This window comes from Zootoca vivipara, chromosome 5 (genome assembly GCF_963506605.1).
Source record: "Zootoca vivipara chromosome 5, rZooViv1.1, whole genome shotgun sequence".
NCBI lineage: Eukaryota > Metazoa > Chordata > Lepidosauria > Squamata > Lacertidae > Zootoca > Zootoca vivipara.
The window spans coordinates 27499574-27523652 of record NC_083280.1 but is presented as its reverse complement, the minus strand read 5'-3'; the positions used below and the strand labels follow the sequence as shown (position 1 = coordinate 27523652).

Genomic DNA, 24079 nt, shown 5'->3' with positions numbered 1-24079 from the left:
CTGAACATTGTAGGATTTCCTTCTGAATAAACACACCTAGCATTGTGCTGCATGAGTAGCTTCTCTTAGGATTTTTGCATTTCCCATAAACTATTTTTTTGACATATGCTGGTCTAGTGCATGGTCAGCATGTTACATGCTGCTAGAGCTAGTTAAATATTGAATAGTAGTAGTAAAATAAATGATTCATACTGTAGGGCATCACATATTTAGAAGTCTGAACAGTTACATATTTCAACCTTGTAACCTTGAACTTGTGGTGGATCAGCTGAAAAAAAGAATGTCCACCTCAAAAATGTTTATTCAAGTATAACATGATGAGGTTTGGGGTTGTTGTGGTTTTTTTTTTATATATGCAGTTTTTAAAATGGAAAAAAACCAGATGCTGTTACTCATCACTTATTACTTGCTAAATACATAGCTGCCAAGTTATCCCTTTTTTTAAGGGATTTTCCCTTATGCTGAATAGGCTTCCTCACGAGAAAAGGCAAAACTTGGCAGCTATGTAAATAACCTCTTCTGCCTTTTATAAGACTTGGGATAACTGCAGGCAAGTTCGTTTTCCAAATGAAAGCGGCCCATTTCCAAGAGTTCTATGATATTTTTCTTTCTGGTGAAATAACACTAATAATTCTGTTAAAAAAGATAAATTAATTTATGCACACCTGATATATAAATGTGGTTAAACAGGCATATTTGTGTGACACACCCCCAGCCAAATTTTCTAAACTTAGTTGCCCTCAACTTGTATGTAATTAAAAGGTAAGGTAAAGGGACCCCTGACCATTAGGTCCAGTCGTGACCGACTCTGGGGTTGCGCGCTCATCTCGCATTATTGGCCGAGGGAGCCGGCGTATAGCTTCCAGGTCATGTGGCCAGCATGACAAAGCCACTTCTGGCAAACCAGAGCAGCACATGGAAACGCCGTTTACCTTCCCGCTGTAGCGGTTCCTATTTATCTACTTGCATTTTGACGTGTTTTCGAACTGCTAGGTTGGCAGGAGCTGGGACCATGCAACGGGAGCTCACTCCATCACAGGGATTCGAACCGCCGACCTTCTGATCAGCAAGCCCTAGGCTCAGTGGTTTAACCCACAGTGCCACCTGGGTCCCTTGTATGTAATTAAACAGCCTAATTAAAAGCCAATCCCATGTGTGGTTTAATAACATATAGTCCCGATGTCTTGCAACTGCAATATTATCTCTATGGTGTAGAAACCTTCATATTATTTAGCAGAGGAAAGGCCACATCTTAACATGCATTGGCTAGCCAATTCTTTTCTCCTAGCCTTCTAAAGCATTGTTGGATTTTCACGTTTCCTGGGACCAAGTATCCTCCAGACCAGGCTTCCTCAACCTCGGCCCTCCAGATGTTTTTGAGACTACAATTCCCATCATTCCTGACCACTGGTCCTGCTAGCTAGGGATCATGGGAGTTGTGGGCCAAAAACATCTGGAGGGCCGAGGTTGAAGAAGCCTGCTTCAGACAGTTCCAAAAGCAGTCACAAGGTTGCCGCCTGTAATGGGCCACCAGATCTGACCTCCAAGGAATCTGTCACCTGTAGCATGTTCCTCAGAGGCTAGATCTGCCATCACCTTCGCACCCCCATGCCATTTCCACAGCAGCCTCTCGGTGAATAGGGGACACTGCTGGTCTCCTCCCACCCTTAGGGAAGAAATGGTGGGGGCTGCCTTCACGGGTACCCTGGGCTCTGTACCCACCGGGCATGATTCAGAGCAGACCCATTTCTCCCTGTGAAGGCCTTAGATTACCAGTTCAACTGCTGGGTGAGGTTGACTTGATTCCCTCCCTTGTTCCCAATGTCGATCTTTACTCCCCCTTGTTGATCATTATTCCCCCCTCCCAATTTTTCTTCACTCCCCCTTCTTTCCCAGAAAAGGCCCATTTTGTGATTTGCCTCGGGTGCCAAAATGTCATGGGCCAGCTCTGTTTCCCCCCCCCCCCCAGTCTGTTGTTTGTAGCTGGCTATTCTGCACAGTCCACTGGTGGCTGAGATTCCCTCTCTGGAAGAGAGACTGGGGGTGGGAGCAGGGGGCAGAAAAACACCAAAAATAATAACTAAACTAATCAACCAAAGGAAAAAGGAATTAGGGTTGCAAAGGGAGTTGTGAAGGGACATAGCAAAGGGAAAGTTATGAAGCGCAGGAGGAAAGTCATAGTTGGATTTAGAGAAATCTGTGGTGAAGGATAGAAAAAATGTGGGGGTTATTGAGATAGGGTGAGTGTGATGGGTAGGGCAACAGGAAATGAGCAAAACAACAGATGGAGGTACAGAGTTTGATGCTGTTGCCTGGCAACCAGCAACTGTCAGTAAGGGAAGACTGTTTCCATCATGGGATGAGCCAGGTCCAGCTACTTGGCCTCAGAGGATTTTTGCGAGAACTGTTGCCTGGTATGACAAGGAAATGAACAGGAAATGCTGCCTTGATACTGTGAATTTTCCGTTCTTCTACCAGATTTCTACTAGATCTGAGTGTGATTTTATTGTGAGAATCTTTTGTAAGCTGCTATGAAAGCCTTCTGGGGCTATAAAGTGGGATGGGACTATTTTTAATATCTATATATATAAAAATTTAAAAAGGGCATGTGGGTGGGTCTCCACTGTTCTCCAAAACCGCTTGACTGATTGCGTTCAAATTCGGACACAACGTCCCATGCGAATGTCCGAAGGATCTTAGAAGTTTGCAAAGACAAATGTCACACCTGGGCCACATAAAAAACCCCAAAACCCTGTTCCAGAACACACCACTCAGCCAAAAGTGCATGCTGGGAAAAGAACCAGGTTGCAAACCAGCACCCTCTAGTGGCAGCTACACTGGTACTGCATCTATAAAACCTTCCCTCTCAACAGCACCTCGGCTCCCGTTTACATACTAGGCTGAAGCCTTTACAGACTAGCCTTGGTGTTGGCTGGGGGGAGGAGGGGACGGGATAGGTCAGGACACGGTGGGACCAGTCACAGGGATGAACTGGGGGTGGGGGGAAGAGGGGGCATGATACATAATGGGTCAGGACAGGGTGGGGGGAGTCACAGGGATTCACCTGCGTAAACAGAACACGTGTAAAACAGGGGGACTCTGAAGGTGAGGGGAATCTGAAGGGGGACTCTGAGTCTCCATTTAACAGACTGAGCCACAGCAACGCATGGCAGGGCCAGCTAGTAAATATATAAATCTGCATCATAACCTGCCCTATGGGGTGCAGAAGGAAGACAGAAAAAGAGGAGAAAGAAAAGGAGAGAATGGACAGAGTACATTTTGGGGTGCTGAGGAAAGTGATATTAGGTTTAAAAAATAACCTTACCGTTAAGACATTAGCAATTTCCCCACTTGCTGGCCCTCAGAGTGACTTGAGAGATTCATCCCTGGTTTTCAGAATAAGCTTACCGTATTGAAATCACCAGTCACTGGAGTGGCAGCTATACATTATGTTTACCATTGAAAGCAGTTTGTGGGGTTTATTTTGGTTGTGCAAGACAACCAAGATAAGCATGAGCCTGCTGCTAAATGCCATCCTTTCAAGTGTCAAGATCAAATAAAGGTGCCGTATTTTCACTATTTATTTATTTATTTCATTTATATGCAACTTGATTAACAAAAGCTCCAATTGATGTTAAAATGTATCAGTTAAAACAGTTACAAAATTAAGAGCATTAAAAAATTTAGTCTCTTTTACCCCACTGTCAACACCGAGGCACCGTCATAAGCATCTTTGAAAGATCTCCAGTGCAAAAGACCTGCCATACTGAGTGGTATCATTCAGTGGCTGCTAATGTATACCGGAAAACAGCTGTGCCACATTGGGTTATAAATAGCACAAATTCAGGGATATACTTCCATATGGAATCAATTGTTAGGGGGATGACCTTTCAGATTCCAGCTAAATCTCTGCCATCCTTTCCCTTTTCAATGAATTCCCTGATACCACCCTGCTTGTGATTTGGCAAAGATTATTCATTATGAAAGTGCACAGAAGCTGAAATCATGCGCGCGCGCGCACACACACACACACACACACCAGTTGGTTTTAGTTAATGAGGTGGATAATTAAAAAGGATTAATGAAGTGGGGTAAAATGAATGGGCTATGACCGAAGATAACAGCTGAAAGCACTGTAGACTCTGCAACCATTCCTGCTTCCACATGGACACCGTCATTTTCTCATTCTTCTCCCCAAACCAAACATCTTACCTTAAATGCTTCTTATTCACCTCATGAGCAGAACTCTAGGCTCCCCGCTCCTGTTGTTTGGCCTTTTACTTCTCTGCATGCATCTACTATGGACCAGATTAGTTCACGGTGTTTTGCTTCTAAAGTATGGCCTCTGGCTGGGCCCCCTTTGGCTCAGAACCAGATCATAAATAAAGAAGCAAAGCAGAGGATGAGACTGTGTGTCAGTTCTGCTGTGAAAGATGGAGGGGCCACCTAGAAGTTAGCAGGAATCCAGTGGGAAGCAAGTGCCCTATTCCCCTGTCAGGTCGGCTGTGTTATTGCTGAAGACAAAAATGCTGCAATGACCACATTTTAAAAGAATGAATTAACACAGATTACTCTCTGTCCCCATAAAAGAGGACTGGATTAACCATAGACCCAACAGCCAGTGTAGCATAAAGTTAAGAGCCAGTGTGGCATTACTGTTAGACTAGGTCGGACTTGGGAGTTCAGTTCCCCAATTAACCATGAAGTTCACTGAGTAACCTTGGACCAGTCACAGTCTCCCAGCCTAACCTACCTCACAGGGATGTTGTAAGGCTCAAATGGGGAGGGAAAGAATAATGTACACAATCTTGAGCTTGGAGGAAAGGCGGGATAGAAATGGAATGGAAATGCATAAGTAGGGAAACAAGGGCAGGTTTCAAAGGTCTAGGGCTGGCTTTTCCACGCTATTAGTTTCTTAAGGGTGCTGAGAGTTGTTAAGAGACACCCCTCCATTCCCCTCACAGAGCTCCAATTCCCAGAGTGGATTAACAACCAGTCCTTTCCCAGGGAACTCTGTGAAGGGGAGAAAGAGGAATCCCCTTACCAATGTAAGTGGTCAAATTATCCTTGTCCGGAAAAGGGCACAGTTGATGCACCAGCTGAACCTGGTGATACATGCTCTTTAAAGGTGCCCGGGCCTCCATAGACGACGACTGCTCCCAGAGCACCCCTAAACTGCATACAAGTTCTTTCACAGGGAGTGCAACCTCAACTAGAACAGGCAGACCCCCAATTCCTGGACCTGGGAACCACTTGCCCACAGTGATCCTGTCTTAGTAAAAGCAAGAGGTAAAGGACCCCTTGATGGTTAAGTCCAGTCAAAGGCGACTGTGGGGTTGTGGCGCTCATCTCGCTTTCAGGCCAAGGGAGCTGGCGTTTGTCCACAGACATCTTTCCGGGTCATGTGGCCAGTATGACTAAACCGCTTCTGGCACAACGGGACACTGTGATGAGTGCCAGAGTGCACAGGAACACCGTTTACCTTCCCACCGGAGTGGTACCTATTTGTCTACTTGCACTGGTATGCTTTCAAACTGCTTTGGTAAGATTGGTTCAGTTCATCCTCTCCTGACTCCGATTTAATAGAAAAGTAGAGCTGAGTATCATTAACACGCTAATGACACTGTGCCTTGAACCTCCTCATGAATTGTTCCCAAGGGCTTCATATAAATCTTAAATAGGACTGGGGACAAAATAGTGCTTTGCGGCACCCCACAGCATTGCTGCTAAGATGTAAGCATGTAGTTCTCCAGTGCTTCTGTCTGCTACCATCATGCATGTAGAAGCGGAACCACCATAAAACCATGCCTGCAACTTCCAACCCATAGAGATGGTCCAGGAGGATATTATGCTCAATGGTATCTAAAGCGGCTGAAAGATCCAGCAGCAGCAGCAGCAGCAGCAGCAGCAGCAGCAGCAGCAGCAGCAGCAGCAGCAGCAGCAGCAGGAGCAGTAGGCTTGCACTCCCCTGGCTGCTCCATCAAAGGTTATCTATCAAGGCGATCAGGGCCAATTCCATGCCAAACCCAGGCCTGAATCATAGGAGCCAAATCCTGCAACTCCCCAGTATAATATTTGAGGGGGGTCACTCCCACAAAGTTAATGGGCATTGCCATTCAAAAGGTGTGTGTGCACCATGTCATGTGATTGATTATTCAGAGTGGCGCTAACCTGCCCCTACCCCCCCTCCAATATTTTATTCTAGTTGGCACCCCTAGTCTGAAACCAGACTTTCTCCAAATGTGTCTGCAGCCAAACTGCTATCACTCAAAGCACCTTACCCCAAAAGGGGGCTATTAAAGACTGGGTGGTAGTTGAGAAAGCCCTCTGCGCGCAGGAAGGGTGTTTTCAGGAGCAGACGTATCACCTTCTGCTTTAAGGCAGTTGGAACAACACCCCCACCCCACCCCAAGTATACAGTTTGTCAATGTTGATCACCCTCTGGGTGAGGCACTGCCTTCCTCCCACTAAAAAAGGGCCTGCCTGTGAATCATTTTAGGCAGACAAAGGCATGGTGATAAACAAACAAATCAATTTAAGAGTAAGCCAGTGTTTCAGAGTACAGTGGAACCTCGGTTTATGAACTCCTCGGTTTACGAATTTTTGGTTTACGAACACCGCAGACCCATCTGGAACGGATTAATTCACTTTCCATTACTTTCAATGGGAAAGTTCGCTTCAGTTTATGAACGCTTCAGTTTATGAACAGACTTCTGGAACCAATTACACCCATGCTTCGGGTTAAGTACGCTTCAGGTTGAGTACTCCGCGGACCCGTCTGAAACGGATTAATCCACTTTCTATTACTTTCAATGGGAAAGTTCGCTTCAGTTTATGAACGCTTCAGTTTATGAACAGACTTCTGGCACCAATTGTGTTCATAAACCGAGGTACCACTGTATATAGTATGTTGCCTTTAGGTGTATATGACACATTGTTATCTTCTATGAATAGATTTCAGTACTATATTGTTCATCCTTTCCTTTAGAAAAATGTGTTGATTGCACCCCCTAGTGGTGAGCAACCCCACAGAACAGTCTTTAAAGACTTTTAAAACATGTTTATGCAAAAATGTGGCATGGATGAGCACAATCTTTTAGACCTGGGGTCGGCAACCTGCGGCTCCGGAGCCGCATGCGGCTCCTTTACAGCTTTGCCGTGGCTCTCTGCCCCTGCCTGGCTCACGCAGCCTCTTTAACCCTATCGGGGCTTCCTACTCGCCGGCTCCGAAATGGTGGACTTGCCGAGGCTGGAAGAGTTGGGTGACGGAGGCACGGATAGCCCAGCCCTGATAGGGTTAAAGAGACACGCTTGCTGGGAAAGAGAGAGGCGGGCGGGGCTGCGAGAAAGGGCAGCTTTTGAGGAGCCGCTGAAATGGTGTTGTTGCTGCTGCTGCTGCCGCCTCCTCGGGAGGCGGAGGTGGGGCGAGCGGGAGAGGTGTGTAAGGGGTGGGGGCTCGTCTCTTTCCTAGGGGGGAAAGAGGGGTAGGAGGGTGGTCGAGTGCTCTTGGTTCGCTTTATTTATGAGTTCTGTGTAGCAGAGGGGAGCTGGCACTGGAATTTTGTGAATCGGTTAAAATCTCAATTTTATATTAATTGTTAAAGTAAAGCCTCCTTGCTGGCTGCTTTTCGTTGATCAGTCCATTGTAACATCAGCGGGTTTGGAATGCACACCTATTGTCTTATCTGATCTCTCCCAATTGAGAGTGTCAATTGAAAGTGTAAACACATAGCACCTTTGAAGTCAGGAGCTGAAAAAGGGGTTTCCTCAGTCTTAGAGTCCCATCTGTTACTCATTCATAAAATGTATAAGGTCCTTTTTCCTGCCCCCTTTTGATGACAGGATGGAGGAAATAACAATTAAATGTTGGGGTGTTTTGACCTTTTGTTTGAATGATAAAAAAGTGGTTTCCTTTAACAAGATCTACCATTTGAAGTGTATTCCACAGGATGCAAGGCTGTTTTCCAATCCAAACCTGATAGTGACTTTTCTCTTTTATTTTCTCTTTCCACCCCTTTCCCCATGCTTCTCTCTCTTTCCCCACACCTCCTCCTCCCCCCAAATTCCTTTTAGGATTTTCAGTTTTCGCTTCACTCCCCCCCTCACGGTGTTTCCCTCTCAAACTGGTCCTCCTTTTCATCTATCCCCCCCCATCCTCATTGCATCCTTCTTCTCTCTGCCCCCCTTTGCCACACACACACACACACACAGAGAGAGAGAGAGAGAGAGAGAGAGAGAGAGAGAGACTGTTTGTTCCCCTGCCCCCTTTCCTTGCATGTCAGAACTGGAGCTTGAATAAGTTCTTCTTTCTGCTCTGCTACAATATAAACCTACCCTTCACATTCTTGAGCACTGTTCTTTCATTCACCCCCCTTTTTTGCTTGCTTCTGTTCTATAGCTGCAATATCAGCTCTCTCCCCCTTCAATACATACTTCAATACAGTAAATCTCTTGCTGATTGGTGCTGATTCAAAGTCTCTTGGAGGGCACCAGGTTGACAAAGGCTGCTTTACACAGCCAGCGTTCTACACTTCCCCACCTCTACTTGCTCCCCTGTGGTTTGTGTGTGTGCCCCGCCCTCTTCGCCCGCTCTGCCTTTCCCCCCTCCTTCCCTTTGGAAAAGGGAATACTCTTCCATGCCTTTTTTCCTGCTCTGTAACTGGATTAGTTTTGAGCATGGAACAGCTGTATTAAAAATCCAGAGAATGCAATAAAGCATCACTTAATATTTGGTTAAAGGATTATTTCATACAATCATAGAATTGTAGAATGGGAAGGGTCCCGAGGGTCATCTAGCCCAACCCCCTGCAATGCAGGAATCCTGCCCACAGCTGTGAGCCATCCCTGGGTGGGCTCGAACCACCAGCCTTGTGGTTAACAGCCAGACGCACTGACCCATCAAACTGTAAAGAGCAACTGGTTCTTATTATTAAACAATTCCTGCACCCGACATACAGAGGAAATGAATCATAAGCTATCTCTGTGCTGTGAAAAAACAACAACACCTCTACAGTATTGATTGTTAATTTCTGCCAGGCCAGACTGTTGCTCAAAGGAGCAGGAGTGGTGAAAGAAGTTTGCAACCTTAATTTCATATGAAAACAGCTGTCTGGCAAACTGCTTTCTGAAGCACTTTCCCCCTCTTTTGAAAAGGCATGGGGCTTGGGCCAAGCAGGGAGGGGAGGGACTTCAGGCAGGGAGATGGGTGAGGGGCTGGGTGAGGTGCAAAGAGAGGTGGGTTTCGGTTAGGACCGTTAGGTGTAAAGGGGGCAGGGTTTGGTGAGCTGTGGGGGAAATAGGGTTGGCAAAGGGGATGGCGAGTGGAGCAAGCAGGGGTGGCAGCCTGTATAGGATGAGGGGCTTACATCTAGGCATGCTAGGAAGCCGCTACCCCTTTGGACAGTTTTAGAAATGGAGTCAGGGAACTAGGCTGGGAGTGGAGAACAGTGTGTTCTTTAGAGGCTGCTGCATCAGGCCAATGGCCCATCTAGTCCAGCATCCTGTTCTCACAGTGGCCAGCCAGACGCCTGTGGGAAACCCACAAGCAAGACCTGAGCACAAGAACTGTTAAGTGAAAGTCCTTTTTTTCTTCAGATTGACAGCTGACTGCACGATCCTGTATATATAGCATTAAGTTAAGAAACAATATATGCAGTGTTATATTTGTTTTAAATGTCGCAATGGTTTTGCGGCTCCCAGTTTTTTTTTTCTTCAGAAGCGGGTCCAAGTGGCTCTTTTTGTCTTAAAGGTTGCAGACCCCTGTTTTAGACCATGCCACTGGAAATGTGAGGCCTGGCAGCTGACTTATCTTTATATGATGTACATACTGCACATCTATATCCACAGTTGTTTCAAAAGGTCCAGACTTCTAGGGTTCTGGAGATTTCTTCCATTCCTTTGATACGACAGCTGCACCACTCTGAACCAAATATGATGTGGGCTTTTTTCTTCTTCCATATATTGCCTATTTGTTGTTGTTGGGTTTTTTTTTTTTTGCAGGTTTCAGCACTTGAGTGTATTTTTATCCCACCCTTCCAGGCTGGAAAGCTCTCCCAATGCAGCTCACAGAAATAACATAACACTCAATACAAAAAAGAGAGAGAAAGCTGACTTTAAAAAAAATATTAAAACTAGAACAGCAGCATAGACCAACTTAAACTCAGATCAGCAATACACAGAAAACATAATACACAATCATAAGCAGTGGTGGCTGAAAAATCTAGCCCCACATTAATAAAAAAATGAATTAGAACAAAAAGCTTTTTAAGGCCCATTCTGAAATGGCTAAAGTGGTGGTCAAATGTACTTTGGTGGAGGAAGAAAGGTCTACAAAGATGGGGCCACCAGTGAAAATGCTATTTGCACCTTTTTCATTTTGGCCCACTGAACTGATTGGTCTTAATGTAAGTATGATCTGCGTGATGGCTCTTAAGAGTATGCCACTCCGTCGCGGGGATTCGAACCGCTAAAATTCTGACCGGCAAGCCAAAGAGGTTCAGTGCTTTAGACTTCCCCCAACATATGTAAAAACATAATAAAACATTAAACTTTAAAAAAAACAACAACTTGCGTATACACTACATTATTGCCATCAGATGCCTCAAGGGCTGGATAATTACACACCCTCCAACATTTCTCCAATGAAAATAGGGACATACTAAGGAAAAGCGGGACATTCCAGGATCAAATCAGAAAATGGAGAGGCTTCTCTAAATCAGGGACATCCCTGGAAAATAGGGACACTTGGAGGATCTGCAGTAGTCTATGGATTGTAACTTGTTTGTTTTCTCTTTCTGAATCTAGTCCAACCTCCTGCATTGCAGGGGATTGGACTCACATGACTCTTTGGGTCCCATCCAACCCTACAATTCTATGACTAATACATGATTGTACCAAGTCTTTGTACAAGACCTTGGACAATGTACAACTTCCTGGGCCTTTTGATTACGTAGCTGACATCTCAGGTGGCTCGCAATAATTAATGTATGGAATTTTCTGCCACAAGATGTGGTGGTTGTTAGCTTAATGGTTTTTTCCTTAATATTTCTGGGTTGCTTTTCCAGGTAGTGCCCATTCAAAGTGGCTTACAACAATGCAGTACATGAAGCACACAAGTAAGAGATAAAACCACCTAGTCTTCTCAAAGATAAAAAGACCAATAAAACAAAAAGGAAATAGTCACAGTCCACCCAACTTCATTATGCAGGCAGGATAGCGTAGGTGAAGCCAGCTTCGGTCCAAAACATTTAGAGCTTTAAACATTAAAAACAGCACTTTAAATTGAGCCTATAAATGCACCAAAGCTTTCCCCCAACAGGACTCTGGACCATCTTCGAGCTCATCTGCAGTGCGTATTACAGTAGTCATTCACATGCCAGCCAAAAGCTGGAAAAACGCACTCCTGGCTACCAAAGCCATGTGGTATTTCCCAGGCAGCGATGAGGCCCTCCAAACGGCACACGTGGTCTTTCAAGGCGAGTGCCGCCCCACCTACAAGCCTTCTACAGCTGGGCATCTTGGAACCTACAGCACCTTGTGTTTTCTTAGATTTAATCTGTTTGCCCTCATCCCAGAACTGTCTCCAAGGCGCCAGTTTAGGATTTCAACAGCTCTTCTTTGACTCACATTATCTCTGAAATAAAAATCTGTCCGAAAGTTCTGTCCCGTAACGCTATTTATTATTATACACATTACTGTATGACTGGATACAGGTAGGTAGCCGTGTTGGTCTGACGTAGTCGAAACAAAAAATAAAATAAAAATTCCTTCCAGTAGCACCTTAGAGACCAACTAAGTTTGTCATAGGTATGAGCTTTCGTGTGCATGCACACTTCAGTGTGAATATATCCCTGCATAATGTATATACAGACATACATACACACACACACACAGTACACACACACACACACACACACACACACACACTCGTTATGCATTACTTAATTAGCCTCAACTGGGCTCATGGGTCGGCGGGCTCTGGGCGACTTGAGTGTCCGGAACCGGATCACCGTTTGCTGCACATGCCAAGCTGACAAGACGTCAATAGATTTTTTAAAAAAACACCCCATTCGAAGCAAGCCCTTTCTCCGCGCATGCGCGCCAACGCGCCCTCTCTCTTGCCTTATGCCCTGCAGGCGAGGCGGAGCTAGGCTTCCTCCTTTGCCCAACCTTTTTTCGCCTTCCGAAATCTCGCGCTCGGCTATCGGCTCGCCGCGCCTTGCCCTTCCTCCTCGCCACCGCCGCCGCCGTTCCTTCCGGCCTTAGAATCTCTCTCTCTTTAGATCCGTAGAGTCGGCGCTCGATTTCCCGCCGCTGAGGCTCGAGCAGGGGAACAGAATCAAGATGGCGGACAAGACGCCAGGCGGTTCGCAGAAGGCCAGTGCGAAGGTGAGGCCGCTCTTGGGGCCGAGTCGGCGGCTCCGCGTGGTCCGAGGGGGGCAGGCGGGCAAGTGCCGGTGGGTGAACGCGGGGAGCCGGCCTGGAGACGTGCGTGCCGTCGCTGCGGGACGTGGTGCGCAGGCCGGCGAGGAAGCGAGCTCGGTTGGCTTCGCGGCCTAGTCTCTCCCGCCTCCCAGCTCAGCCGGTGGCAGTGCGAGGCCGACGGATTGGGGGGGGGTGTTATAGCGGGGAGCAAGCGGAGCGGCCCTGTCGCCTCCGTTTCCTTACACATTTTTCTTTTAATTCTCCCTTCTCTCCGGGAGAGAGCTGCTTCTGTTTTTTCGTTCTCCCGCTCCTCCGATACACCGTCTCTTCGGAAAAGGCTGCAAAAACGTGGGGTGTATATCGGTCACTATTCCATTCTGCATTGATTATTATTGGGAGTTTATCTCGGTGTGGACTTTTAACTTCCCCTCCCCATTTTTAAGCGCTCGTGTGCTTGGAGAGAGAGGGAGGTCTGGTGTGTGTGATCCATGCTTGTGAGCACCCCCTTCACCTCCGAACCGCATAAACATTCAGTTTATGCATCCTGGCGGTCATTTTACTTGGGTAATATTGACACATAAGTGTCCTGCCTTTTGCGACACGGGGCCATTTAAGATAGCTAACAGTGTAGTACAGTACTGTAGTTTATTTTGAATGTTCGTACTTTGTCACGAAGGAGATGCAATACTTAAAAATGGCAGAAATGATTAAACAGTAAATCATTGCTAACAAGGCTGCACAATTCTCATGACTGGCTTTTCATTGCATTTACACACCACAAAGTACGTTATGATGTACAGGTACAAGGCTTTTTGTTACATGGGGGGGGGAATAGGTAGGGATATAGACTTGAGTGAAATGGCCCTTCCTTATTTGATATGTTAAAGCTGTTCTAGAGCAGTTTCTTCCTCCTTACTTATGTTTCAGAATTTTGTTGACTGATTTTGTTCCCCAAAAGTTGCTTGTTTTAGGTATAGATAGAAATACTTCCCAGGATTTTGTGCTGCCACCTTAACTGTGTTTCTGGAATTAAATGATGTTTATTATATAGGATGGTACAGAGGTGATAGTTACAGGTAGGTAGCCATGTTGGTCTGATGCACACTTCTTCAGATACCTGAAGTGTGCATGCACACGAAAGCTCATACCAATGACAAACTTAGTTGGTCTCTAAGGTGCTACTGGAAGGGGGGAAAATTATATTTTATTTTTTGTTTCGACTGAGGTGATAGCTTATGCATCTTTTAAGTTGGGACCAATTAATCATTTTATTTGTATACTGCCTTTCCAAAGTTCAAAACATGCTCAAGGCAGCCTGCAACATATATATTTAAAAAATCAAATAATTACAAACATAACAAAACTAAAAGTAGTCATAAACAATAAATTTAACATCAAAAGTACACAACCACATTGAACAATGTGGCTTCAGCTAGTTGTTTCCATTGTCTTTTTATACATGAATTGTTTGACATATATTCTCAGTCATATATTCATGTAGTTATTTTTGTTTTGCTTGTATGTTTGAGGATTATGTATGCATTATTGGAGATCAAGAGCCATCTAAATAATGGTAGCCAACAGACTCCTCTAGATGTTGTTGAACTCCCATCAGCCTCAGCCAGCTTGGCCAGTAGTCGGGGTGACAGAAATGGTAGCCCAACAATGTATTAACTCGAGGGGACCACATTGGCTGTCCTTGTTCTAAATCAAGTAATAAAATAATCGGCAGCACTGGGAAAATGTGTTGTGGCACTACTTTTTTAAAAAAATTATAAAGCACCTATACTTTTCTAGATTGTATACAAATATTTAAGAAACACTCTTACAGTTTCACAGACACGATACAAAAAAAGGAAAGGAACAGAAAGTAAAGCAAATTCAGGCACTAGTTTTTGAATGTTTTATGAGCAAGTGGAGTGGCCGCCTGAGAGGAGTGTTGCCAGCTCTGCTCAAGCTCTTATTACATTTGCAGGTTAAAAGTTTAATATACAGAGAAAGGACTTGGTTCACTAGGATGCAGATAGTCAATGTTGTTCAATTCTAATCAACCTTGATTGTTGGTCATAATGACTGGGGCAGAGGGAAACTGTACTTCCAACATCTGAAGGGCACCAAGTTGGCTACCCCCACGCTACAGTTTGGTAGTGGTAGTGAGAATCACCAGTGACTTCATAAAACAATCATTTATGAAGCAGGAATTATTATGTCTAAAAACTGACCAAATGTTGCAGAGCATCCACCTTCCTTCAAGTGATTTTAGTTGATGTACTTTCTATGGGAAAGCAAGTTTCCCTAAAATATTGGGACAGTTTGAAGAAATATAGAGCAGTAATGATTTAAGCAGACTGCACAGTTTGGAATTGAGTAAAATCTACCTTATTCACCCCAATTCAATAACTGTGAAGCTGAAACCCAAGCCTTTATCTCCTTTTTCTCACCACCCTGTAACCTACCCTGCTACATCATTTGGCAAACTGCCTTTGGCAAACTAAACAGTTTCAAAAGTACTTTGTGGTACAGGATAGGGCTCAGCTATTTCAAGAGGGGAGAAGATAATGAATTTCACTTACCTAGCGCAAGTCCCTTATGTGTGTTTGAGCATCTTTTGGAATCTCAGCCATTGCCTGGAATATGGTCTTCAACTGGATTATTTCTGTAGAAAACACTGGCAAGCTCCCCCCCACCCAAAATCTATCTATCCAAATATTACTTGTACAGTAAAGGAAATGTAATATTCTTGCCTTTATTTTAAGAGGGAAAGGCTTCCACTTGCATTGTATGCAGATGCATTGAGAGAGCTGCTCTCAAGTCCCACAAACAACATAGTAAAATCAGTGAAATTCAGCCTGTTAAAATCAATGAGAAATTGTTATTGGTTGCTATTTTAATTGTATGGGAACTGAACAATAGTAATATGATGGTCTCTGAAACCTCCTTCTTTTCTAGATACTAATAAAATCAGTTTTCTACCTGTGCTCGGCTTTCAATAAAGTTAGATAGTTTTTTGTATTAGAAAATGAATTACCAGGTTGTGATTCAGTTTCACTTATTACTTTATTTCCAGTGTTTACATATTTATTGAATAAGGAAGTTAGACTGAGGTTCACAAATGGTTTTCTTCATAACATGGCAGAATAGACTTGTTTTGAGAATTTGGGGCAAGGATCCAATGAACCATAAAACTCATTCTGTCTCAAATAGCAGGTACCTTAATAAACAGTATAGAGTTCAATTGATCAAAACGAATAGACTAAAATTGAACCTAGGCAGGTGTTTGGATCATAACTTTATTGCTTTGTTTTGTTTCTTTTTGACCTTTGTGAATGAATTTAGCTTTTGAATACTAATTTGAGAGAAACCACATAATTTCATTGCATAATTTAATCAACTCCTTTAAAATCAGTATTTGAAAGCTAAATCATTCAAGAAACAAAGCAATAAAGCTACTGATTAAATTCTGCAATGAAATTATGTGGTTTCTTTCCAGGGTCTGAATAGCAGATTGGAGTTTGGTCAATGAAAATAGAGAATATAAAATTTTACTAAAATGTTATGTTATTTATAGCAAGTGGATTACATATGAGGTAGATAAAGGAATTTCTGGATCAGCAGCTGGAAATAAGATAGTCACATTGGACTACCTGGAGTAGACAACTTCAGGATTATTGCTGAAAAGCCTTGCAAAGTGAAGGAAAGTCCTGTATCGGAGATCCTACATGTGCAGTTAAAAATAAGTCAGATTATTTTGAAGAATATTGCCCCTCCTTTTAAAAGTATATTGCCCTTTACTTATAGAATTTGAGCTCATTTTAGAATCCTTGGAGTAGAGAGATGACTGTATTTTTCAAAATTCTTTCCAGAATGGTCAAACCTGAGTTTTGAGTTGATGGTGAAGGTAGTTCAAAAGAAAATTGATTATTTATGGGTGTAAAATGTGTTGACAACCAATTAAATGCCTCCAGAATGTAAATCTTGTATATCCTTCATTTTTAGGCCAGGGTGCCGGATACAACACGTGTAACTGGATCTCCAGAGAATCATGTAAGTCTCAAGGTGGATGAGCAAAAATCTTAACAAAGCTGTTCCTGTTGTCCTCACCAATTGATATGTATGAGCTGTTGTCTTTTTAAAAATGATTATTGTTACTTTGGTTCATTCCCTTCCCAAAGTGGGCTTTTTGCCAGTTGTACTACATGTTGGATATAGTACAATGGCCTGCAGAAGTGTTCTGTAAAACATATTTTAAAGACCGTGCTAATTGATATAGACCTTGCTTTGAGATACGGATCTTCTCAAAAGCACAACATACTTTGTTGTTGTTTTTAATTAAATTTGTATGCCACCCTACATCCGATCTCTTAATATAAACTTAAATTCACCTAATCTTTGAACCCTTTCCCCATCCCTTCTATAGCCTATGATTTTTCTACTGTTCTGCCTCCCCCTTCTCAAACTTCACTTGGCTTGTAAACCCCCAGCCCTTCCCTACCCAAACATATTCTTCTGTCTGTTCTCTTTATATCTTCCTGATATCTGTCTTGTGCCTTTGACTAACGGTTTTTCTACCTGTAAGAATCCTAGTCTTTAGCAGTTGCCTAGCTTCGTTGCTGATTTCCAGTAGTGCAAATTGCTTTTCAGCCTTTTCATATTCACCCCATCCCAGGAAAATGTGGAGTTTTTGGGCAGTGTCACAGGCACAAGCTCTCCGTCTTCCTGGTGCCAGAGGTGTGTTGCCCCTAAGTCCAGGTTCCCCACCTATTAGATCCTTCTAACTGTGAGGAGGACTTACTACGCTGCCAAAGACCTTGGAGAAGAGGAATGTTTTTGCCTGGTGCCTAAAGATACTTAACAAAGGTGCCAGGTGAGCCTCTCTGGGGAGAGCATTCCACAAGTGGGGAGCCACCATGGCACTTTGAATTGTCAGTGAATGCAGTCAGGCCAGGATTGACATTATATGCTCAAACTCCATTGCCCCGTTGAGCAACCTGGCTGCTGAAGATTCTGAACTGTCTTCAGAGGCAGCCCCACGTATAATGTGTTGCAGTAATCTAACCCACAGGCTACTAGAGCACAGATGGCAGATGTTAGGCTATTCCTGTCTAGATGGGGACACGTTTCCCCTGTCTCTCTCCCGACGTCATCGTACAGGGCAAACAAAACAGTTTCTGTGCCAAAACTGAACCTAAACCCTGATTGAAATGGATCTAGAAATTCCGTTTCCTCCCAGAGCACTTTGGGTGTTACTGGATAAATTAATGCATATAAAATCCCAATCTTAATGATCAAATTAATATTTTTTTTCTTTTGCAGCCACTTTTAGAAAGCAAACTTAAAGCATTTAGTATTGGCAAGATGAGTGCTGCCAAGAGAACTTTAAGCAAGAAAGAACAGGAAGAATTGAAAAAGAAGGTAATACTTTTGGAACTATTTTATTATTATTTAATCAGATGGATATGTTCTACATATTGCTGTTACTCACAGATTATTGCTGATAAAACCAGGAAGCTTTTATTTGGATAATACTGACTTAGCTTAGTGTTGTTTCTCCTGTTGTACTCTTTTAAAATTGTATCTTGTTAACATTTGCTGCCAAATCTAAATTGTGGACACAGCTGTTTCTCTAAACCAATGGACGGATTTCAGACAGAAAAGTTTAGCCCAGTAAGATGGAAGTTCTAACCAAGATTAGATTGGGCTACAGGATCCCACTTTGCATACAAATTTCTTCTCAACCCAGTTTGGCTATTATGTGTGGTGTTTATTGTTTTTAATCCTGGTGATAATGAACCTGGGGGGTCCCTTTTTTCTAACTGAGTCATAAACAAAGTTCAAGCGAATCTAATTAACTAATTGGGGATGAACACCCCAGTATGTCTGCCATCAGGGACAGGCACAGCAGTAGGCTATACCATGTCCTGGTTGTGTAGTCTCAGTTCTTTGTAGCCTTTATATTTCTAATTAGTCCCAAGTTCTATCTTGAGATTGGAGTCTTTGAAAATGAAGATTGTATCCTTCATACTCATAGTTCTATTTGTAGTCGGTGATGTAGGTTTTAGAGAAAGTTTTCCAGTGTCATCACCAATTTGGATCTGACTTGGCATGTTTGACTTAGTAACAAGGTGTCCCTTTTTAGTTATGCTTCCTATTGTGTCCTGGATGGATCAAAAGTGTTTCCAGTGGCCAAAGGGAGTAGAAGCAAAAATATTTAAATAGTGTGTGTGGGAGGATACGTAAGCTCATTTAATGACAAATATTTTTATTGGAATACTTTTAAGACAAAGCATCTCAATAGTGCAGACTTCTTACATTTAAATGTAAAAAACTGAAAGCATTATTAAATGACAATTCCTAACGATTGCCACCTGAAAAAGGTTAATTGCAACTTTGAAGATATCCAATCTGGCCAGTATTATATTATCTCTTATTTGGCTATAGATTTTCCCTTCTCTCAATGTCTGCTCATGAATGCAGAGATATCCTTGGGCATGGTATGGGATATGTTGTTGGAGGCTGCAAATGGAGAAAGGACTTAATGGGAACCCCCTTCCTTAAACTAAAGGAAGAGCAGTTTAGGATCCAAGCCAGTAATGCTGACTTAAATCTACGAGCTTCCTCTTCATAAATGCATAAAGTATAGTGGCAAGATAATTTGCATCCTAAACCTTTGTTGGTAGTTCAGGTTAGCATGGGTACAAAAATGAATATAAACATGAAAATGTCTCAGAATTAGTAACTTGCATAACATTTTGGTGGGTGTAGGAGGATGAGAAGGCAGCTGCAGAAATTTATGAAGAATTCCTTGCTGCCTTTGAAGGAAGTGATGGTAATAAAGTGAAGACGTTTGTCAGAGGAGGTATTGTTAATGCATCTAAAGGTAAGATATGCCACTATACTACATAGAATTATTTATAAAGAACACTTTGATTACTTAATTTTTTTATCCTACTTAAAATATTTGGGTTTCAGATTAAGAAATATTTCTGACATGTTTCCTTCTAATGATGAAGTACCATGGAGCACAATAGTTATGCCCCTCCGCCTAAAACCATGCATCACATTTTGAGAGCCCAGTGGGGCTTTAGAGTAGAGATTTTTGAACAGCAACATCCTGCTTCCCATGTAATCTGGCAAAAGAAAAAAAACACCTTTGGAAAGGTGTGCATTTCTCAGTTTGTGATATTGCGGGTTGGGGAACTCTGTTTAGAAGGGGAGAAAGTTAAAAGGCACATTGCTAGTGTGTTCAAATAGAATCTTTCAGTAACTATTAGCCTGTCTTTCAGAAGAACATGAAACTGATGAGAAGCGAGGAAAAATCTACAAACCTTCATCAAGATTTGCAGATCAAAAAAGCCAGAGCCAGAGCCAGAGCCAGAGCCAGTCATCATCATCATCATCTTCTAATGAGAGGCCTCCATCCCTTCTAATAATAGAAACCAAAAAGCCAGTAAGTTTAGATTTTGCAGGTTTTTTGTTTCCCCATATCTTGTTTTGAAAATACATTAATTACTATTTTAGTTACTTATGTTTTTCAAGTGAATCTTATAAAGTGATGTACAGTAGATGAAAATTATGGAATAAAGCAGAAAAGACAAACAAGAAATTCCTGTAGTGCCAAACCATGTTTTGGTGTTACTTGGGAAAAGTGAAATACTCAATATTATTATCATTATTTATTACATTTATTTGTTGTTTACCACATAAAATGTCTCAAAGTGACTTACAGTTGTTAAAGCATAAACAGTGCAAAATTTAAAATAGCATCAGTTCTTGTGGTCTTTGATATAAGAAACATTTCTGAAAGAATGTGCCATTTTCTAATTATAATAGTTTCAGTAAATAAATAATAAGAGGAACAAGGTTGTGAAATCCTAGTTGAAGGCTAGTGTGTCTTCCCCCCGTTTTATCCAAACATAAGGAAAGGCATCTTGTTCGTCACCAGCCAGCACAGGATAGGGCTGTTGTTAGAAGCTCAGGGATTACCCCATGGCTTTCTGCAGGTCTTGGGATGGGGTGCAAGTGATTGGTGGCTCTCCTCTTCAACTGAAATACCCGTATACATAATGCTCTTACATGGCATTGCAGCTTCTCCGTGCTGAATTGCAAGTCATTTTAGTGTTGAAGTGTGATATTGATGAAGTGAGAATAAGTTTTGAGCTTGAATCCTGACAGGATGTAGGTTGCATAGGTGTTTTCCTGTGTCCTTGAAACGAGCAGTTGTGTAGCCTGGATTGGGTTGCATCCCCCTGAAGGAGCATGTTTGTGGTCCAAAGGTGCTTCTGGATACAGCTTTGTCACTGGGGGCCCAGGTAGCCTCAGCGCTTTTGCAATTGATCAGCTATGACTGGTAAGACAGCTATAACTGTTCTGGACTGGAGAAGCTTAGCCACAGTAGTTGATGCATTGGTTACTTCAAGGCCGGAATACTGCACTGTGCTATATTTGGGGCTTCCCTTGTGCTTCACATGGAAGCTGCAGTTAGTGCAGAATGCTGTGCATGGTTGCTGACAGAAGTGAGACCCTGCCAACAGACCTCCACTGGTTTAATCTTTTCAATTGCTTAATCAATTCAAATCTTAATCAATTGCTTTTAACTTTTTTTTAACTGATAATGTTACTGCTTTATTCTTTCTGTAAACTGCTTTGAGATGTTGATAAAATAGTCATTGTGTGTTCCTGAATATTCAACTTGTGTTATTAGCCTTTGAAGAAGGGGGAGAAAGAAAAGAAAAAGAGCAATTTGGAGCTTTTTAAAGAAGAATTAAAACAGTAAGTATTTGCCTTCATGTTGGTTCAGATAATCAGATTTTCAGAATTTGATTTCTGTTAAAAAGTCAATTAGGACAGATTGGGATGAATAAATAACCTAAGTCCTGTTAGTATATTGCTTCAATTTTAGATGGTCTTCTAATATTACCAAAAATATTAATGCCCAGGAATTTTTGTAGTCCTATATTCCCTTCTGTAAAGATGTGATTAGAATTTGGAAAATTGCACAAAATATATAAGCAATAGAATATATATGAATCAGGGAAGATATAAAAAACCCTAAGTTCGCAAAAATATTGGCTCCTCTTATTTTAGCCAAATAATAAATATGGACCTACATATTTGTTCTGTTTTCTGGTGTTTATATGTGTTTCTCTTACAAATGTAGGCTGTTTTCATTTGCTTTAATAAAATAGGAAAATGCCAGTGGAGATGTTCTTTACCTGCTATGCCATGCATAGAATGCAGAATAGATAATATAACTGGCCTACTGTTAAGTTACATTTTCATTGAGTTTTAAAATTCATTTTTTGTGTTAAAAAATAGCATAACTTGAGTGTAATAGACTGTCTCAAAACTGCTGTCATTCACTTGCACTGAAATGTTGAAGTATATTGTAAACAACAAAATGAAAGTTACCATATTTTTCGGACCATAACACGCGCCGGACCATGACACGCACTTAGTTTTTAGAGGAGGAAAACCAGGGGGAAAAAATATTCTGAATGAAACAGTGGATTTATGATTTTTTGTAGTGCAGGCTATAGCCATGGACATGCTATGTGATCTGATGGTGAATTTGGGGTGACCCAATGCAAAAATCCTGAGGATCCATGTGCTTTTACCTCCCCCCTCCCAGGCAGCCTACTTTATTGCTAGCGTGCCTTATTTGGCTTGCTGATCAGCTGCTCAATGGCTTCATTTTAACACCCTCTCTCCCTCTTGTTTGCCTTCCTTAGCTGGAGCAGTCCCCCCCCCCTTTCTTCTAATTGCTCTCCTCATTGCTTGCTTTAGTACTCTCCTTGCAAGTTCACTGTCTTAACCTCCCCCCTCCCAGGCAGCTTCCTTTATTGCTAGAGTGCTTTATCTGGCTTGCTGATCAGCTTGGCTATCAGCTGCTGAGCGGCAGGCTGGCTGTCCAGGTGGAGGGAAAGCCAAAGGCTGTGCGCAGCTTTGTGGCTTTTCCTCCGCCCGCCCCACAGCGCTGCCGGAGCCATGACATTCGCTCCATAACAAGCACAGAGATTTCTCCTTACTCTTGAGGAGGAAAAAACTGTGTGTTACGGAGCGAAAAATACGGTACATTTTGAAAGTAAAGACTATAATGGCTGGGCACCTGGTTACAACTGGGAGTTGTAGTCCAGAGCTCTGGAGGGCGGCACCTGGTTGAAGAAGGCTGCTATACATCAATGAGACGAAAGTGTCACCTGTGAAATTTTGAATTGTGCATGCAGTTTTTATTGAGTTTGATCCAGACTCTTGAAGTTAGTCCCTATTGAAATCAGAGTGTATAACTAATTTCATTTATTGCGGTGGGATTTAAATAAGCTTACGTCTTGATCCAGCCCATTGTAGATTTGGAGAAGTGGGGAAAGTTGCTCTTGTTTGAAGTGGAATTAACTTGGGGCTAAACATGATGACTTGACACAAGGATAATTGAACAGTCTTCCTGTGGGACATTTATTTTAAAGTATTTAAAATGCTTCAGGCTGTTCTCTGTGTTGGATTTTTTAAAATAAAAACCCCCATTTAACTATAGCCATTAGGATTCCAACCAGTTATCACTTTCATAAAATATCTTCTGTAGAATTCAAGAAGAGCGTGATGAAAGGCATAAAACCAAAGGTAGATTAAGTCGTTTTGAGCCGCCTCAATCAGATTCAGATGGCCAACGCCGTTCCAGTAAGTAGTTACTATAATTTTATTGTAGTTCTTTAAGTCTACAAAAGCTGTGGAATTAATAGGCATATTTTCCTTCCCTTAGTGGATGCGCCTTCAAGAAGAAACAGATCTTCGGGTGGTAATAAAGTTTCATAACTATTGAATTAAAATATTTTGTTAATGTAAAACTTACACTTTAGATTACATCCGGTTTTCTTTATTTTTAGTATTGGATGACTATGCTCCAGGTTCACATGATGTAGGAGATCCAAGTACGACAAATTTGTACCTGGGAAACATTAATCCCCAGGTAATGATTGCAGTAATTGACATTTGGACCAATCCTTCCTGTGTTAACTTTATATATATTCCCACGTCTGCAGTATACAAATATTTGCATATTTAGGATAGCACTTACGTATATTAAAACCATTTTTGCTGAACAATTATGAAATGTCAATTCCCATTTTACAGCTAGGGAATTGATAGAATTTCTTTGCATGAAATCATCAGTAGCTGAGTAGAGATTCAAGTTTTGGCCTCCCAGTTCCAGCTTTATCTGCTGGAATTAGCCACCATTTATTTGTTGACTTTTTGCAGAAAGTTGTTCAAAAATGGCTTATATTCTCATGTTTAAATATAATGGAAAGTATGGTTCAAGCTCTAACAACATGAATGAAGGTGCTTCACAAGAACATCTTTGTTCTGCACTTTCCTGCTTAAAAGAGATTGATGGAATGAGATACCAACATTCTCATGCCATGCATAAAAGCCACTGAAAAGAATAAAGCTGCTGTGTCTGGGGAGGAGTGGCCAATTGTTTCTCCGCATACAGCCTAGGCTTTTGGACCAGCATATATTTGGCAGATTTTTCACCATTCCCATACCTTGGAGTTAATTGCAGGATAAGTGGCCACATGCTATGTCAGTGAGCAAGGAAGTAAATCTGCATTGCAAGTTAAAGATACAGCAGATTAGTATGTCTTAGAACTAGTTCCAAACCATG

General features: G+C 42.4%; 1 protein-coding gene across 4 annotated transcripts in view; it reads left to right on the top strand.

Annotated features, from left to right (window-relative positions):
- The first annotated feature begins 12231 nt into the window (after nt 1–12231).
- The window catches only part of U2SURP (U2 snRNP associated SURP domain containing), a 34141-nt gene continuing 22293 nt past the window's right edge, over nt 12232–24079 (top strand). Inside the window, exons 1-9 of one of the 4 annotated variants that reach the window (XM_035132769.2) lie at nt 12232–12387; nt 16420–16467; nt 17737–17835; nt 19186–19300; nt 19707–19870; nt 21125–21192; nt 23000–23094; nt 23177–23212; nt 23301–23383. In XM_035132769.2, the coding sequence (XP_034988660.1) occupies nt 12343–12387; nt 16420–16467; nt 17737–17835; nt 19186–19300; nt 19707–19870; nt 21125–21192; nt 23000–23094; nt 23177–23212; nt 23301–23383 (753 nt within the window). In that variant the 5' untranslated portion in view covers nt 12232–12342. The remainder of the gene's footprint in view (nt 12388–16419; nt 16468–17736; nt 17836–19185; nt 19301–19706; nt 19871–21124; nt 21193–22999; nt 23095–23176; nt 23213–23300; nt 23384–24079) is intronic. The other 3 variants (XM_035132772.2, XM_035132771.2, XM_035132770.2) reach the window with 3 other exon arrangements.